The 16,424-nt window shown below is 40.7% G+C and overlaps 1 protein-coding gene across 18 annotated transcripts in view; it reads right to left on the bottom strand.

Annotated features, from left to right (window-relative positions):
• MYO3B (myosin IIIB) overlaps positions 1-16,424 on the bottom strand; it is a 409,714-nt gene that overhangs the window by 191,921 nt on the left and 201,369 nt on the right. For all 18 annotated transcript variants that reach the window (XR_011428262.1, XR_011428261.1, XR_011428259.1 and 15 more), the window contains 6 exons: positions 11,554-11,680; positions 10,543-10,753; positions 9,567-9,714; positions 8,115-8,268; positions 6,825-6,913; positions 4,958-5,087 (listed from right to left, as the gene is read on the bottom strand). Coding sequence is in view for 14 of the 18 variants with exons in the window: in XM_070241194.1 (XP_070097295.1) it covers positions 4,958-5,087; positions 6,825-6,913; positions 8,115-8,268; positions 9,567-9,714; positions 10,543-10,753; positions 11,554-11,680 (859 nt within the window). In the remaining 4 variants the exon portion in view is untranslated. The remainder of the gene's footprint in view (positions 1-4,957; positions 5,088-6,824; positions 6,914-8,114; positions 8,269-9,566; positions 9,715-10,542; positions 10,754-11,553; positions 11,681-16,424) is intronic.

Below are 16,424 nucleotides of genomic sequence, written 5' to 3'. Positions count from 1 at the left end.
GACTCTTTGGGTGCATGCTGGTTCTCCCTAGTCAGTCTTCAACACCCTTGCTCAAGTTTTCCTTTCTCACTCTGAAGCTGTTCTCCAGGAGCCCACCCTGACCACCCACAGTGTTTCAGATCGGCATCAGGAGCCCACCCTCAGCTCAGCAGCCAGCCATCATTTATCCATCTTGTCCCCTGCCCCGTTTGCCCAGGGTCCTTTCATCAAGTCCTATTCACTTAATCATCCCACTTCCACCTCCCTCTCCTTTCCAGTGCTGTAGACACTGGCTTAGAACTGGCCCCATTACTCCTAGACTGCTCAATTTTCTCCAGTCTCGTATTTAAAAAAAAAAAAATCTCGACCAAGAGGACTTGCTTAGTTAAAAGAAGTCTTCCCCTATGTTGGCCCATGATCTGTCCATGACTTTTCCTTCTATTTTTACTGGTATAGACATAGTGCTTATATTGCTGCCAATTATTGATTTACATGCCTGTTCAGAATTTACATTTCTTGTGCATCCTTTTTATTTTTACAAGTTGGCACTATCTGTCCTTGACTATTCTGGCTGGATTTTCTTTTATTCCGTCTAGAAAGCATCTATGCATAGCACTATATCTAGACAGATGCTGAATATAGAATTATCTATTGACTGAAATATACTCTCAAAGTACATAGAAAGCAGCAGGCCTGTGTGTGAGGAAGAACTCACTCCCCAGGGCTCCCTGATGGGGTTGGCTCGTTAGACCCTCCATTTTAGGAGGAACTGAGCACTGTCCCTGTCTGTGACCCTGGAACTTTGTCACTTAGAGGCAGTTCATGCTACCAGACCCATTTGCTGAACTGCCAGGATGGAGAGGCAGCCTTAAGTAGAAAATGAAAACTCTTGAGAGATGGTTACCTAAAGGTATCCTCTTAAGAGCTTAATGCTGAACTCGAGAGGTCCAGAATCAGGAACAGACAATTAACAGCAAATATTTTAGCAGTGAAGGCATTATAGTGCTTTTCAGATATAATGTGGGGGCTCCTCTTGGCCCCCTCCCCATCCAAATAAAAAGAGGAGCCAGTGGAAGTCAAGATAGAGAGACTTGACTGTTGGTTTTCACTCCACTTCAAATTCCAAGGGAGAGACCTGAGACTTCTCGGACAGAAGGCAACAATGGAGACAAAACTCAGTTCTAGATTCTGAAGCAAATCCAGACTTAGGGGCTCAGAGAACGTTCTCTCTGGTGCTACTCTTGTTTTTTCTAGTTTCTCCCAAGTTCCTAACTCCTTTAAAACCCCAAACTACTATTTGGAAATCAGAATTCATATTTAAAGACAGAAATGGATTTTTCAAGTTTCTTTTGAAACCTCCTCTTCTCTTTCCTCCCCTGAGTCTTTTGAACTTTTCTCTAGTTTACTGGTAGCAAGTAGAACATTCCCCAAACAGGAAAACATGCAATGAAACCTTGTTGTAACGTCCATCCTTTTAATATTTTTCTACCTAGATCATTCAGTTTGACAAGTCCCAGCTGAAGGGTTAGAATGTAGTGTTGCTGCCACATCAAATTTTCACACAAAAAATCTTCAGAGAACTTATCAACAGGCAGGATTACAAAGAAAAGAAAAGAGATGTCTAAAGTGGCCCATCTACAGGCAAAGGAGTGGTACCATAAGCATGAAAGGGGAACAGAGAGAATGTGCATTGACTGCGGCTGCCTCTGTTTACCCGATTGTCACTGACTATCTTGGAATGAGTGTGTGCCCCTCAGGCCTAGGCATCTCTACCACCAGATGCAGCTGTGTACCAGCAGAAGGTAAGGGGGCTGCAGAAACCTGGGAGGAACCCTATCACCTGATGACCCTGGGCCTCATGATTCCAATCCCTAGGTTTTTTAACATTTTCAGTATTTTGGGATGTACAACATGAACAGGAAGGTGGGTACAAGAAACAGGAAAACGTCAACTGGATTACTCTAATTTTATATTATGGTTTTATACAAACACACATACAGGTTAATTTTCTCAACCCTGCTAAGAGATTAAACCAAGGGCCAATAGTTCTGTTTGCTATCTGCTAGTGAAGGGATTGTTACCTGCCCAGCAGCCCAGAGAGGAGGCTGACTTAAAAGGACAGGAATGTCAGCTGGAAGCTCTCTGACGCCTGCTTTTGAAAGCAAAGGACAGCAGCAGTCTAGCTACAAGGAAACTTCAACTTAATGGACAGAAAATCTTAGATAAAGAAATTAAAGTTTTTCTTTGCATTTTAAGACATCTCTCTTTTTTGGAAAATAAAAGTATTATTGTGAAATAGAATGCACGTACAGAAATGTGTACAAAACATGAATGTAGAGCATAATAAATATTATAAAGCAAACATCCATGTACCACCACCAAGACCAGAAGCCAGAGCACTGCCAACATCCCATAGGGGTCTCTCTTCTCAAAAGTGAGGAGTCCAACACTGGACTTCTTTTTTAAATTTGGGGCTAACAGCCTCGTAGACTTACCAACTTTGACCTTTTTCTTTCCTCCCTGTAGTTCATCCTCCAAAAGAGGTTTGTAAAGTAATTGCTCACAATATCTATGCTCACTGAACTAGTGCTCGATTTAATTTTAATAAAACAATTATTTAAGGATTTGATGCAGGACAAAATAAAAATAAAAATGACAAAAAAAAAAAAAAGGGTTTCTCACACACTGAAAATATCAGCATATCCTTTTCCAAAACGCTAGGATGTGTGAGACGTTGCTTCCAGCCAGAATGCTGAGATGCACAGGCACATCTCCCTTTGTCAGGGGCACATGCCTGAAACAAGCATTTGCAGTTTCAGCAAAAACAGCACCACCTACTTCTATTCAGTAAGGTTTTCCCACCTTCAAAGGCTGTAACATAATAAAACCTAACATATAGAATGTGAAGTTTTTAAAATTTAGAAGCTTAATTAATATTCTGCACTTCAGCATAGGATGTACAATCTCTTTAGAATTGAGGTTTGAGGGCAAATATTGTCATAAGGAGATAAATTAGCGCCAATTCTAGACAGAAAGTGAAAGTAAAAGGAAGTTCCACTTGCTTTAGGGCAAAGGCATATTATCCTTATCTTTATATCCCCTCTGCTGCGTAACCAGTGCCTTATTATTAGAAGCTATTTATAGATGTTTATTGATTAAAGGCATTTTTACATGAATAATTTCAGAAAAAGAAAATAGAATCATGCTTATTAGTTTTGATGTGTGTTCGTGGCTTCTTAATTATACTCAAAATGTGGAGAAAATTAAGCTTAGGATTTCAAAAACTATTATTCATAATAGACTCAGGAATGCAAGGAAGCTGTGAGAAAAACACATTTTTTTCTAGTCTTATTTTTCACTTTTGTTTCCTCCAGGTAGTGTGGAGCCCAGTTTCAGGGCAAGAATCAGAAAGAGTTACAAGACAGGAGAAAACTCAAAAAAAAAAAAAAAAAAGAAGCGAGGCTGTCTCTTTGTTCCCGTTCCTCCCTAGATTAGGCGATCAAGGGCAAACAGAAGGCTGGCTGCAGAGCCTGACTTCTTGCACAGTGCCACCTAGTGGCCCAGGATCTGAAATGGTTTTTATTTTGCCAAAGGTTGAAAAATTGGAAATTCCAAAGTTGTGAACAGATTTGATAAGTCGTTACTCATATTTATGGGAGAGTGTAAATACCAGCTGACAAGCCATTTGGATAGATTTCATTTCAAAGAGTGTGTCTCCTATCAATAATGGCCATGTCTTCACTTCTACACACAAGTCGCCCGACTAGTCTACACCTGAGTGGTGAGGCAGCATCCTCTCTGCCCACACCTGCCCACGCTTTCCCAGGAGTCGATAATAAATCAAATCTTGGCTGTGCCCAAAGGAAGTCTGGAAAGGAAGCTGGAGGTCAGCCTTCTGATGGGCAACCTACTATTTTTGTTTAAAGGAGCATGTTTAAAGAAAGTTAAGAACCTGGTCTTAACTTGCCTTCCAAGTTAAAATGAAGCTAAGGTTGTAGATTGTGGCTTTTTTCTTGGCCAAGCTTTTCATTCCTCTGCATGTTGCTAAAAATCAGACCTGGCAGGCACTCTCTTTTAGCATGCGAAGGCCCCACGCTAGACATCGGTGCCAATAATTTCAAGAGGGACGTGGCAAGAAAGAAAAGGAAATTACGAACAATGATAAAGAGGTTTCCCGCCTCCTTTCTTAAAAGCATACCCACAGCTGTTTCCAGACATTGCTCAAAAACATAAAGCCCTTGAGAGGAAAGCTGTGAGAAGACCAAGTTGTCTGCCTGGCCAAAGGCAGCAGAATCTCAGGTAATTCAAGAGTTGACTCAATTAGAACCCATCTGGCAAAACAGCAAAGATCAGGAAGTTCCATTTTTTGGCTGTAGTTTCCGGCTTCCTGGAACGAAAACTGACTGAGCAACTAAAGAGAAGTTGAATTTAAGTAGGCCAAGGCCATGTATGTAGGCCAATGATGGACCTGTTCCAAGTTGGTTAGGAGAGTGGCAGGGTAGGTCAACAAGTGGGTGGGAAAGTTGGACCAGGTGACTTCAAGATTGGATGACCTTTGATTCACTACACTCCCTTCACTTGGAATCATACATGAATAGAAATAATCTTCCCAATAGTTCTAGGTAAACTGAGACCACCCTAGAGTGTTTAGCATGAATTGATAACACATGGTTTTATAAATGAAAGAATGAAAAGAGGCAGACAGAGAAAATGAGAAGTCTAAGAGCTGATGTTATGCAAAGTGTGTATGTGCATGTGTTTATACACGTGTGTGTGTGTATACTCTGGTGCTGTGCAATTAAATTGCAAAAGAAACAATCACTTTCCTTTTCTTGAACTTAGTCAGATAGATCTCTACTCCTGCTTAAAATTCAAAATGTTAGCAATGCAGCCCTGGTAATACTGAGACACTAACCAGAAAACCCCAGCAAGGCATGTAGAAGCACGAGGCCCAGGGCTGTCAGGGGGTTCCAAGTACCTGTTTTGGTCAAAGGGATTGAGAAGAGTTGCTGAAGCAACTTGTTTTTCGACGTTCTCAGGACTACAACCACATCGGCAGGGAGAGTGTCTCTGTTTTTCTCAAGAACCCCAGAAGCATCATATAATACCTGCAACACGAATATCAAATCGCAAATTAGCCAATACTGTCCATTGTTGGTGACACTGGCAGGTTGTCTGAGGTCAGTCATTAATCGAACTCCATATAGAATTCATCTTGACACAGCCATGCTTTTAAATCCAGACCACCAGATAAGGGGAAAAAATTGTAACTTTTGACAGGCCAGTTTATTTTAACTTCTTGTTCAGTTGAAGAAAAGAGTCATAGCAAAGCTATATCACATCAGAATAATTATGGAAATATACTGGACTCTCACTGTATGTGAAGCATCCATCCTATAAGGTAAATACTATTATCATCTCCATGTTACTGCTGCGTAAACAGACCTTAGAGAAAGGCTGAGTCCCTTGGTCACACATTTCACAAGTGGTAGGCATACATCAAAACCCAGGCAGTTTGGCTCCATGCTCATAACCACTGTTCTCTCACTGCTTCCCAAGGTACTCATGGGACCTGAGTGAGTATTCAGAGATGCTGAGCGAGAAGTTCTCAGAACAGAGGGGTCAGAGAAATTTTAAGGAACACTCCAGAGAAATAAGATTAAGTGGCAAATGAATTCAGTAAAAGACACAGAGCCCAGAAAGAAAAGGATCCTTTTTTCCATTAAAATCAAGAAAGGGGAAGAGGGAGAAAGAAGGAAGAAGAAGGGTGAGTAGGAAATAGGTATAAAAGGACAGAGAGATGGAAAGAGAGGTGAGAGGAAGAGGACGACAGGAATGGGAGGCAGAAGAGAAGAATGGGGGCAGGGATCAGGGAGATTCGATCCAGTTGACATGTAGAGGAGATTACTATGCAGTCAGACATCAATGCTAAGGCAAATGAAGTATTTAAGGGTAAAAACTGGATTGCAACTTCTAACAAAGATCCAAAATAGATACCAGACACTATGTGGAGACAAAACCAATCCCCTTTTACTTGTATTAAAACTGCCTTTTAACCAACCTCCAGTCAAGCAAAATTAATTTCAATGTCATAATATGAACGTGAAAAATAATTCTGATAAGTCTTAAATCAACAAAATAATCCAAAATGCCTTTTATTGAACTCCCATCCATTTTCTGGACCGAGGACTTTAGCAGACCCCACCGGAACCAACTAGCCATAATTCAAATGGCACCTTTGACAGTTACTCAAGCAATGAGTTGTTGGCTACAGAACTAGAGAATTTCCGGAATCAGTCATTAATCTGCTTCAGGAACTTGAAATTGAGACTGAGGCATAATATATGAAAAGTGGAAATTTCAGTTAATGTTGTAAAAGCTTAACATCTGCATAATGAAGTGAAATTTTTTTCCCTTTTCATCTAGACATTTTTGGTGCCCTGTAGACATATACTTAAAGTGCTAAAAATTAAGCCCCACTGTGATATTAACCCTTCTCCATTACCTACACATTTCCAAATGACTTTCAAATGTGAACATTCACTGCTAAACACTGCAAACGCTATAATACGTTTTCTCTCTGGAGAGCTGTCACATCTAGGCCAAATCTCAGGTGAGAAGCAGATGGCAGCTCTGCGGGCCACCCCAGTGAGAAATTGCTTCTTTGCCAGGGGCAACTTTCTGTGAACAGCACCACTGAGAAAGTTTGGGAATTATGATTAGGTGTTCAAGAAGAATTAAAAGGAGAAAGAAATCTGCATGCAATTTCGTCAGCAGCACAGACAGGGTAATATGGACACTTACCTCCTGTCAAATTCAGGTTTAATAACTTACGCTTGCCTCACCTTTCCAGCATAGTGATGAATGCCAAAGCACAGCTCCACTCCTTTGGGCCTCCAAAAGTATTTGCATCGTAGATTATCTTCAAATTTATCTGTGTGGATTTTCATGTTTAAAAGTTACAATGTGAATTGTTTGCCCCTTCAAACAAAAATGTGCTCCTCTAGCCATGAGTGACCCAAAATAAGGGATTTCAGGGGAGCCTGATATTACCATCGTATGTACAATGGTGGAGAAAGATCCCCTGTAAGATGGGCATTTACAATCAAGTCCTTGTTTAATTGTTTCATATTGTTTTTAGTGTCAGGCTGTACCCTAAGATTTCATTCTCTGTTCTCTCTAAGAACCCCTAGCATGGACATTGATGACACCAGAAGTTCAGCCAATTAGCTTTATAACTACGAAGATACAGAAGGCAAAAAACTCTAGTTTAAACTCATCTTGGCAACCTGTGACAATTTTATAGATAAAAGGAACCACTGAGGGTGACAATCTCAACTTCTAGAAGTGAATCTATCCCACAAATCAATTTCCCATCTGGGAAAAAGGCTCAAAACTTTCTGTTCCTCCCTCAACAAACAATTTTGCTATTGTTGTGATTGAGAGCCTAGTCTGTGTGAGGAACTGTGCTAAGCACCTAAGGGATGCAAGGATTGGGGCTTTGTTGCCCCAAGCATTTCACAATCTAAGTAAAGGACAGGATCATGTGCAACACTGAGGATTTGAGAAGAAGGAGGTCAAGAAAAACAGGGGTAAAACATAAAGGGCCTTTAATGCCAGGAGGAGGTGTTTAATTGTCATCCCATGGATACCAGAAGAATGAAAAGGTAGCTTTAGAAAGACTAAATTAGCTGGGCTGTCTATGGCAGAGGGGAGGAGTACGAGCCTGGAAGCCAGAAGACCAGAAGGGGCTTTTATACAAACTTGGACTAGAGGTTGACGGGGATCCAGGAAGAGATATGAGAGAAGAGTACGAAAAAGAGAGGAAGCAAGTATTGGTTACGGGAAGTAAAGGAGAATAAGGCGTAAAAATGATATTGATATAGGGTAATGGTATTTCTGTTTGCAGAAATTGAAAGTAAAGAGGGTTTGAGAGATGGTGATAGGTTTGCTTTAAGACACAAATTCTATCAGGACATTTGCTGAACATTTCAATTCACTAAAAGCAGGATCTATACTTTTATAACCCACTGGGTGGCCAAAACACACAGGATAGATTCATTAAACCAAACTCATTTGATGACATGAGGCAAGTTCTCTTCTGAGCGTCTATGCCTTTTCCAAAAGGTACCCACCAACTAGCGTCTGATCAGTTGCTCGGGGAAACCGACTTTCCTCATCTAAAAGTGCAAGCAGTCCCAGGGGTTTCTGGAGGAACATATCCAAGAGTGGGCGATTGTCCTCATACTCCACGGGTGTAGCGTCAATGCCCTCATTCTTATATTCCATCTGGAAGGAAATGGATTGTGAATCTCTCCAGCCCAAAACTGACCTAGGTACCACCAGGCTGCTTCAGCACGCACTTTCTGTGTCAGGCCACACTGAATGGATGTGGAAAACAGGGTCTGTTTAACGTTAGTAGGAAAGGACTCTTCTGCATATAACACTGTTGAAGCTTTGGTTTTAAGTCTGACCTACGGGTGGCCTGTGGCAGGCAGCAGAAGCTTGCAAAAGAAGGGATGGCTCTCTGTCTCCCAAACACGAACTTGGTAACTCATAATTTAGAAACTGATGTAGAAAGGAAGAGAAGTTGAAACAAATTTATTTTGGTGACAAGTATGGTTTAAACCAGGACTAAAGTAAACTTCTATCTTTTGCAAAGGGTTCTGCAAGGGAATCATCTCAGACTAAAAAACTAGAAAAATTCCAGATTTCCCAGGGAAATAAATGGAAGGAACCCAGACTGAAACAAAGTCGAGTTTTGCGCAGGATGAGCAGAGAGAGGAATGTGATACAGATTTATCCACCTTCAGTGACAAAAATCAATACTGGTATTTTTACTCCATGTCTTGTGTTTACCTAATCACAGTATAGTTTGTGTGTGCGTCCTCACTCCTGCATTAAAACAAGAGGCTTGGTCAGAATGTTTCAGTATTGCAACTACTTCATACAGAAGAGTCTTGGAGTTGGGGTAGGGGGTGGGGTGGAGGAGAAGGGCCACTAGCCTTTGGGTCCACTAGCTTCACACCTTGTTTTATTGACCTTTAAACTCATAGGGGAAAGATTTCCATTTCAGAAAACTGCGAACAAATCTTACTCCTCCCTGGAGACACTCTAGTTCCTGCGGGATCTGGTATGCAGAAGACAGGGGTTGGGGATGGCCAGTTTGGGAGTTAAGTAGCCAGTGTTGAGAACCACTGCCCAAAACAGTAAGAACCCATATCCTGAATTCAAGATCATCTTGTGTCATTTTAGACACAATCATAGATATTTTTAGTTAAATAAAGTAGAAGAGAATACAGCATTTGGGGAAATACACATGAAACAGTTTGGAAGCAATATTAAAATAATTGGCTTGTCACCAGCTCCACTCAAGTGAGGAAATGTACCTTTCTGCAGAAATCAAGACCTCTTTTTTTCAGACTAAATTTAGACTTTATTTATTTTGACAAGACTGCCTCACCAGTGGTTTTTTTCCTTAGAGCCTTTTACTTGTTTGTCTGACTAACAGGGTTTTTGCTTTAAATTGGGGCAGCACAGAGACACCTTCCCCCATCAGCTTTAGTGACTTCAGAGTTCATTATTACCTGTTCAAGAGCAAAAACATGCTGATTGAAATAGTACTGGATTTGCTCATTGGCGATGTTTATGCAGAGCTGCTCAAATGAATTTCTCTGAAAGTTCTCGAACCCAAAAATATCCAAGATCCCCACATTCAAACCATCCTCTGCACTACTGCATGAGAGAGAAGAACAAAACCCTTTAGGGGAGGAAACATCCAGCTCAGAACAATGAGAATACATGTGCCTGAGGGCTCATCAATACATGTACTCGCTCATGGAAAGCAGCCTCCTGCCGCCTCTAAAGGAAGAAACAGTTTATGTCTTAAACCATTTGTTCCTTCAGTCTTCAACAGCATTTCCAGTTTCTTTTTTAAAGCAGTAGAATCCTTTAAAATCTTACTCAGAAGCTCCATAAACAGAGAGATTAAAGAAGAAGCACTCTGTTTGAAGGGGCTAGAGCTGCTGCTCATTTATTCTTCTACTTTCCCATCCACAAGGCTTAACTGGAAGAACACTATTTAGAATTTGATGTTGTCAATTCTTCCACAATACAGAAACCACTAACGCTTAGGAAAGAAAAAGTAGTAGTGGTAATAATGTAAGATACTGTGCTTTGAAACTTTTCATGAAATGTCTCAGTTGATTCTAAGAGCAACACTATGAGGAGGATATTACTACCCTCATTTTACAGACGAGAAAACCGCGACTTAGAACAAACAGCTGATTAAACTGTAGAGCTTGTCTGTGAACCCAGTTGGTCCAGCTCCCAGGCAAGCCTGTTCTCTTAAACACTACACTATAATGGCTCTGTCAAGCATGTGCTTCTCAGGTATAAACACTTCAGCTCTCCTGGATCCTCCTGTGACTTTTAAAGGAGAAGGCCTGAGAGCTTTGCTAAAGAAAACCCAAGAAAGGTCCAAACACTTCCTCTTGCAAACTGTAAGAGACACCAGGGTCAGTGACAGCTGTCCTGAGGCCTCTGCTCCCTAGGGGAACTTGCCATATGTTTTTGTCTGGCTGCAGGAGTGTATTGATGCGATTTACAATCCAGCTGAAGAGCCTCCCATACAGGGCTTTGGACATGGCATCTCGGACGTCTGCAGCCCTGTCGACGGTGTTGGTGCGGATGATAGTCTCGCCCCGGGTTACCACACAGTACGAGGTGAGGGCCTCCTGGAGCTCTTGAGGGCTGATGCAGAGAACACAGGCAGCTGGAACAAAGAGTGAGGATGACACCCGAGAATGTAGTCATCTATCCACCTACTCATTCAGCCAGCCAGCCAGCATTTACTCAACATCTTCTATGTGCCAGGCTCTATCCTCAGCACTTCAGAGTCAAAGATAAACAAGCCAGGTCCCTAACCCCAAGAAGCAATCAGAATGACACAGTTTCTCCCAAACTGCTCTGAAAGCTCTTGGCAGGTGTTAAAGAAAAAAAGTGGGAGGAAGTGGTCTTTAGTCAAATGAGTTGGACCAATTGCTGGAGACTACAGTCTCCTCTTAGAGAGTCACAAAGCACATTAGTATATTAGAGGCCATAAAAAGTGCTGCAGTTTAACACAAAAGGTGTTTACTTTATTTAAATCAGTTTCTTTTTCTAACTCAGGATTCTTATTCCTTGTGCACTCATTATTACCTGTAGAACTTTAAAAATAAATAGACACCTGCTTTCTCCCCAGCAGATGCTGATTGAGTGGCTTCAGAGTGGGGTCCAACCTCTTGTATTTTTTTCCAAAATTTGCAGATGATTTTCAAAAGCAGCCAGTGTTGAGAACCACTGCCCAAAGTTACCTGCCATGGAATTCTTTTCTGCAGAACACCTATCTGCAGCTTATGGAAAGAACACTGATGTTCTACAAGACATCTTTTGGGAAGTACTGGTTAGTAAAAACACCCAGCACCAGCAGAAGAACCAGCAATAGCCACACAACATTTTAAGAGTCAAGAAAAACTACCAAAGTGAAAGAAACATGTACTTTGGCAACACATTGCACAGGCATCAAATAATTACCATTTTCCAAAGCTTCAGCATTGGGGACCTCACTTTTATCAGTTTGATGTTGAGAGGAAATAGCTGCAAACTCAATGTTCCCAATATTCAAAATTCCAGCCAAAATTCTGTACACTGAGTGTACCTCCTGAAAAGGACATCAAGAAGGTGATTGTCAATCAAACTAACAAACCACTAGCACTGTGATGGAAACTGCTGTTTGTCCACCAAAGTTCACCCTTCCTCTTTTCCTGAGCACACAAATTTCTTAACCCCCCTCACAGTTAGGGGTGGCCATGCAACTAAATTCTTAACAAAGGAGCAAGTGGAATGATGTTGGCCACTTCTGCGCCTGGCCTTATGGAAGCCAGCCTGCCTCCTCCTTGCTTTCTTTCCCAGCTACCCAGCCTCAACCATGCCATTGATTAGAATGCCGGAGACCAATGATTGCATGGAATGGAGTTGTTCTGCAGCCTGAACTTCTTACCTTAGAATGTTCATACAAGAGAGAACTGATCTATGTCCTTTAAGCCACTTTTAGTCTTTTACCCTAAACTAAAACCAGCATCCAAATTCAGGTAAGGTTCTTTCTTCAAAACAAGAGAGCAGATGTTTCCTTAAACTCTTTTGAATATAGCTTTTATGAAATAGTTGGCAGGGCATTCATTGATGGTTCACTAGAACGTTTTGAAGTAAAATAATGGAGTATGTACTTATAAATGAGGTCAGGAAATATTTTGAAAGACTTAGGAGAAATTATCTGTGATACTGTGATATAATAAGAAATATATATATTTGGTCCTCATACTGATTTCTGACACAAGAACTTCTAAAACTTTTGGAATTTTCCTGAGTGATAGTGGTGAGAGGCGTGTCCTTTGTTATTCATAATAAGCTGTTTCAACCATACCTGAGTTTGTGCTAATGAGGTGACTTTTGGAGGATGGGGGCTAGTTGCCAGAGGAACCAATCATGTGATTAAAGGGTTGGAACCTTTTAGCCACCCGCCCCTCCTCTCCTCTGGAAGGGGAGAGGGGCTGGAGATTGAGTTAATCACCAAAGGGCAATGATTTAATCGGTCATGACTATGTAATGGAACCTCCATTAAAACCCCTAACTGATGAGGTTCAGAGCACTTCTGGGTTGGTGGACACATGGAGGTGGTGAGAGGAGGTGGCACCCCCTCCCAATACCTTGCCCTATGCATCTCTTCCATTTGGCTGTTCCTGAGTTGTATCCTTTATGATAAACCAGTATTAGTAAGTAAACTATTTTCCTGACTTCTGTGAGTTCTTTTAGCAAATTACTAAACCCTAGGAGGGGGTCCTGGGAACCCCCAATTTATAGCTGGCTGGTCAAAAGTAGAAGAATTCTGGGACTTGTGATCGGTGTCTGAAGTGGGGACAATCTTGTGGGACTGAATCCCTAAGTTGTGTGATCTGATGCTAATTCCAGGTAAACAATGTCAGAAATGAATTGAATTACAGGAGAATTGATGGGTGTGGGAAAAACCTCCACACAATTGGTGTCAGAAGTATTGTAAGCAAAAACAGTTCAGATGATGTCTTATTTTTACACCGAAAGTTGAACACATAACATTAATGGTGAAAAAAGCAGCACCGATGGTTAAAAAATAATGTACAATTATTTATTTAAGCATTTGCCTTTCCTATAGGTAAGACAAACGAAATATACAGCCAGGAAATTTCTGCATCTTACACTTATAGATAGAGAAAAGTACTTCCACAAAAAATACTCAGGCAGGGCACTTGATTTAGTACTATACATAGCAGCAAACTAATAGAACTGTCATTAGACCATTGATAAAGCATTGTTCCCAAATCAAGGCTTTCTGTAAACATTACTCAGTAAAGCCAAAAAACTGAACACAGACTGTAACACTGACATCTGCTGGATACCTGATAATGCTACAAAGACAAATGAGGATTTTAAACTGGGTTTCTACTATAGATAAATATTGCTCTTCAAACTTCTAAATCAAAGGCAAGATGTCATGTTTCTGACGTCAAGAATCATTGTCTTAACCACACAACTTAAGAGTAGCTAAGGAGAACACCTCCCAAATGGGTTTTCTGGGATTAGGCTGAATTTAACATGACAGCACCTCATTACGTTGATCAATATACAGTGTGAGGTTGTGGAATGCATCCAGCAACTTCCCAAGGAGGCAGAGCCCGAGGGTAACACAGAGACTCAACAGCAGTGAGTTCTATATCTGTTATTTCTATCTCCAGTTATCTCAAGGGCTAATCTAGAACTCTCAATACTCTTAGGGAAAAAATGTATTTCCTCTAATTAAAACACACACACCACGTATGACAGTACAAGCCATGAAACCTCACAAAATGAGACTTCCAGGCATTTCACCACTGGGGTGATCATCCCCAAATGAAATGGTGGTTCTCGCCCTGTTGCTTCTCTGGCAACACCGTCTTCAGCACAATGCTCAGACACATCCTCTTTTAAAGAGGAAAACTACCTAGGACCTTCAGTGAAAACTTTGGGGTTCAAATACTGTGTGAATGACTGAAGTTAATGGTAGGTGGGTCTCCTTCCTTGGTTCATTGAGAAAAACTCAAGAAGGGGTATCCAGTGCTCACCTCATTATGGAGGTATCAGCCATAGGTTCCCTGTGCTACATTTCCAGGCTATTCGACTTGACTCCTTCAGTCTCACCCTTGGGTTAATTAGATCTTCCTTTCTGGCCTATGAACTTACATCCACTCTTGTGTTTGGGTCAAAACATCACCCAAATACAGTCACAGTAGTATGTCCATCTACGGGATTACTCCTCCCTCCCCAATACTTAACTGTCTCTTCTTTTCTCCCTACAGCCAACCTTGGAAGGATTTTTCACCTTCTTCACTTTGCTTATTTTCTCTTCCTTCATCTCCAGCTACTACGGAGCCTTTCCTGGCATCCCCGCCTTTGCTACCGAGTCTTGCTCTGATGCTCTATTTTTTTTATTTCTCACCAGTTTTCAATTTCCTATATGATAAAATGGAATAACCTCATTCAGGACAGAAAATACTATTAAGAAGACTAATAACTCCTCCAGCTGGGTTTCCTAATTCATTCTTGATGAATATCAATTCACTTTTACCACTAATCAGCAAAAGTTGGGGAGAAAGAGCCTTTCTCCATCAAAGCCCCATGCAAGATATATGAACTTTGATTCTTCTCTCTTTTCCTCAGAAAATAGCCCTTTTACTGATGTAGGTATTCTCCCAATAAACTTGAAGCTAAGAGGAAAACTGAGAAGGACGTTGGCTTTCTCTGTTAGCCTGGAACTGATTTAAGGAAATCACCCTAGCCTGGTTCACAGGCCTCTCACGGTAGTTCTCTGCTACCTCCCTAGGAATTTACTTGCCCTCCCAGTCTCTCTTCATCTTGATTTTTTATAAGTCTATAGTTTTTCACCAGTTCTACCCTAAGTACTGCATTAGGCCCAGCTGAAGGGCCTTCTCCCTCACAGGCTCTATTTCAATGCCTTTACTCAGTTCTCTTTTCAGACGCTCATAACATTTGTATCTTAAAAGTCAATGGTTGGCTCAAAAACAATTTTTTTTAGGTGCTCGCCCCATGGCCTAGCGGTTAAGTTCAGCGCACTCCACTTTGGTGCCTGAGGTTCAGTTCCTGGCACGGACCTACACCACTTGTTGGTGACCATGCTGTGGCAGTGACCCACAAAAAAAATAGAGGACTGGCACAGATGTTAGCTCAGACAAATCTTCCTCAAGCAAAAAGAGGAAGATTGGCAACAGATGTTAGCTCAGGGTGATTCTTCCTCAGCAAAGAAAAAAAAAAATTTGTATATTAATCATATATCAACAAAGTAGTCTTAAAAAAAGTCAATAGTAAATCCTATTGTTTGTCATTAAGACATTGGAAATACTCAAGAACCCCAATTTATATCTTAACATATAAGCCTTCAGTCTTTTCAGCAGTACTCTCCCAAATTCAAAATTTATTTTGAGAAAAGGGAAAAAAATTTGCCCTAATCTCAAAGCCTTCTCCCTAACTGCTTTATCAAGGGATCTGCTTATTGCGAGTAGAAGACTCCTTCCACCAGGGAAGTTTCTTTACACATTAAACTCGGGTTCAAATGTTCTTTCAGATACTTTTGGCTGATGTCGCAGAATTAAAATTCATGCTTCTGAGTCCACGCTAAGGTGTGCTACTCCTAATTTAGCTATAAAGTTTTGGGAAAAACTGAAGGGATTCCTGCAGGGGACTAGTGACATTATAAGAAAGGACAAGAACTATAATTTTAATTAAATTGACCAGTTCATTAAAGCTCTATCTAGAAACGTCCCTCAGAAAAACTTAAGAAAAAGTTTTTACATCAGCTATTTGGCATCTGCTGCCTGACCTCATTCAACTGAATCTTTCTGAATTTAGTCAAACTACTTTGAGTTTATAAACATAAAGTGAACTGAGTTAATTCATCAAAACAGAGTGTCTATAGAGATATAGACAAAGATATAACCAAAGAATTTAAAGTCAGAGAGATAAGATCCAGCCTCTTCCTTCATTCCATTTCCAAGGTTGCTAACTGACAAGGTCAGTTTATTTCCAGTATGAATTAACATGGGACATAGTGAACATACACACATATACATACAATTGCATTCTGGTTATTCATTTAACAGTCCAGATCAGGCACAAATTAATAATGTTGACTCTCTTTTACATTTCCTTTCTTTTCACATTTGTTCACGCAGTCATTCATTCATTACTTCTGTACTTTTTTTTCCACAAGGGTTAGAGATGGCATACTTCAAGGATACATACTTAGCATATTTAATTTCTTTTGTTTTTAATTTTGTTATATTAAAGTAGCATCTGTTTTATTATTATTTGCAGTACAT

The sequence above is a fragment of the Equus caballus genome, chromosome 18 (genome assembly GCF_041296265.1).
Source record: "Equus caballus isolate H_3958 breed thoroughbred chromosome 18, TB-T2T, whole genome shotgun sequence".
Lineage (NCBI taxonomy): Eukaryota > Metazoa > Chordata > Mammalia > Perissodactyla > Equidae > Equus > Equus caballus.
Note: the sequence above shows the minus strand (reverse complement) of the source record. Positions and strands in the feature narration are given on the sequence as shown.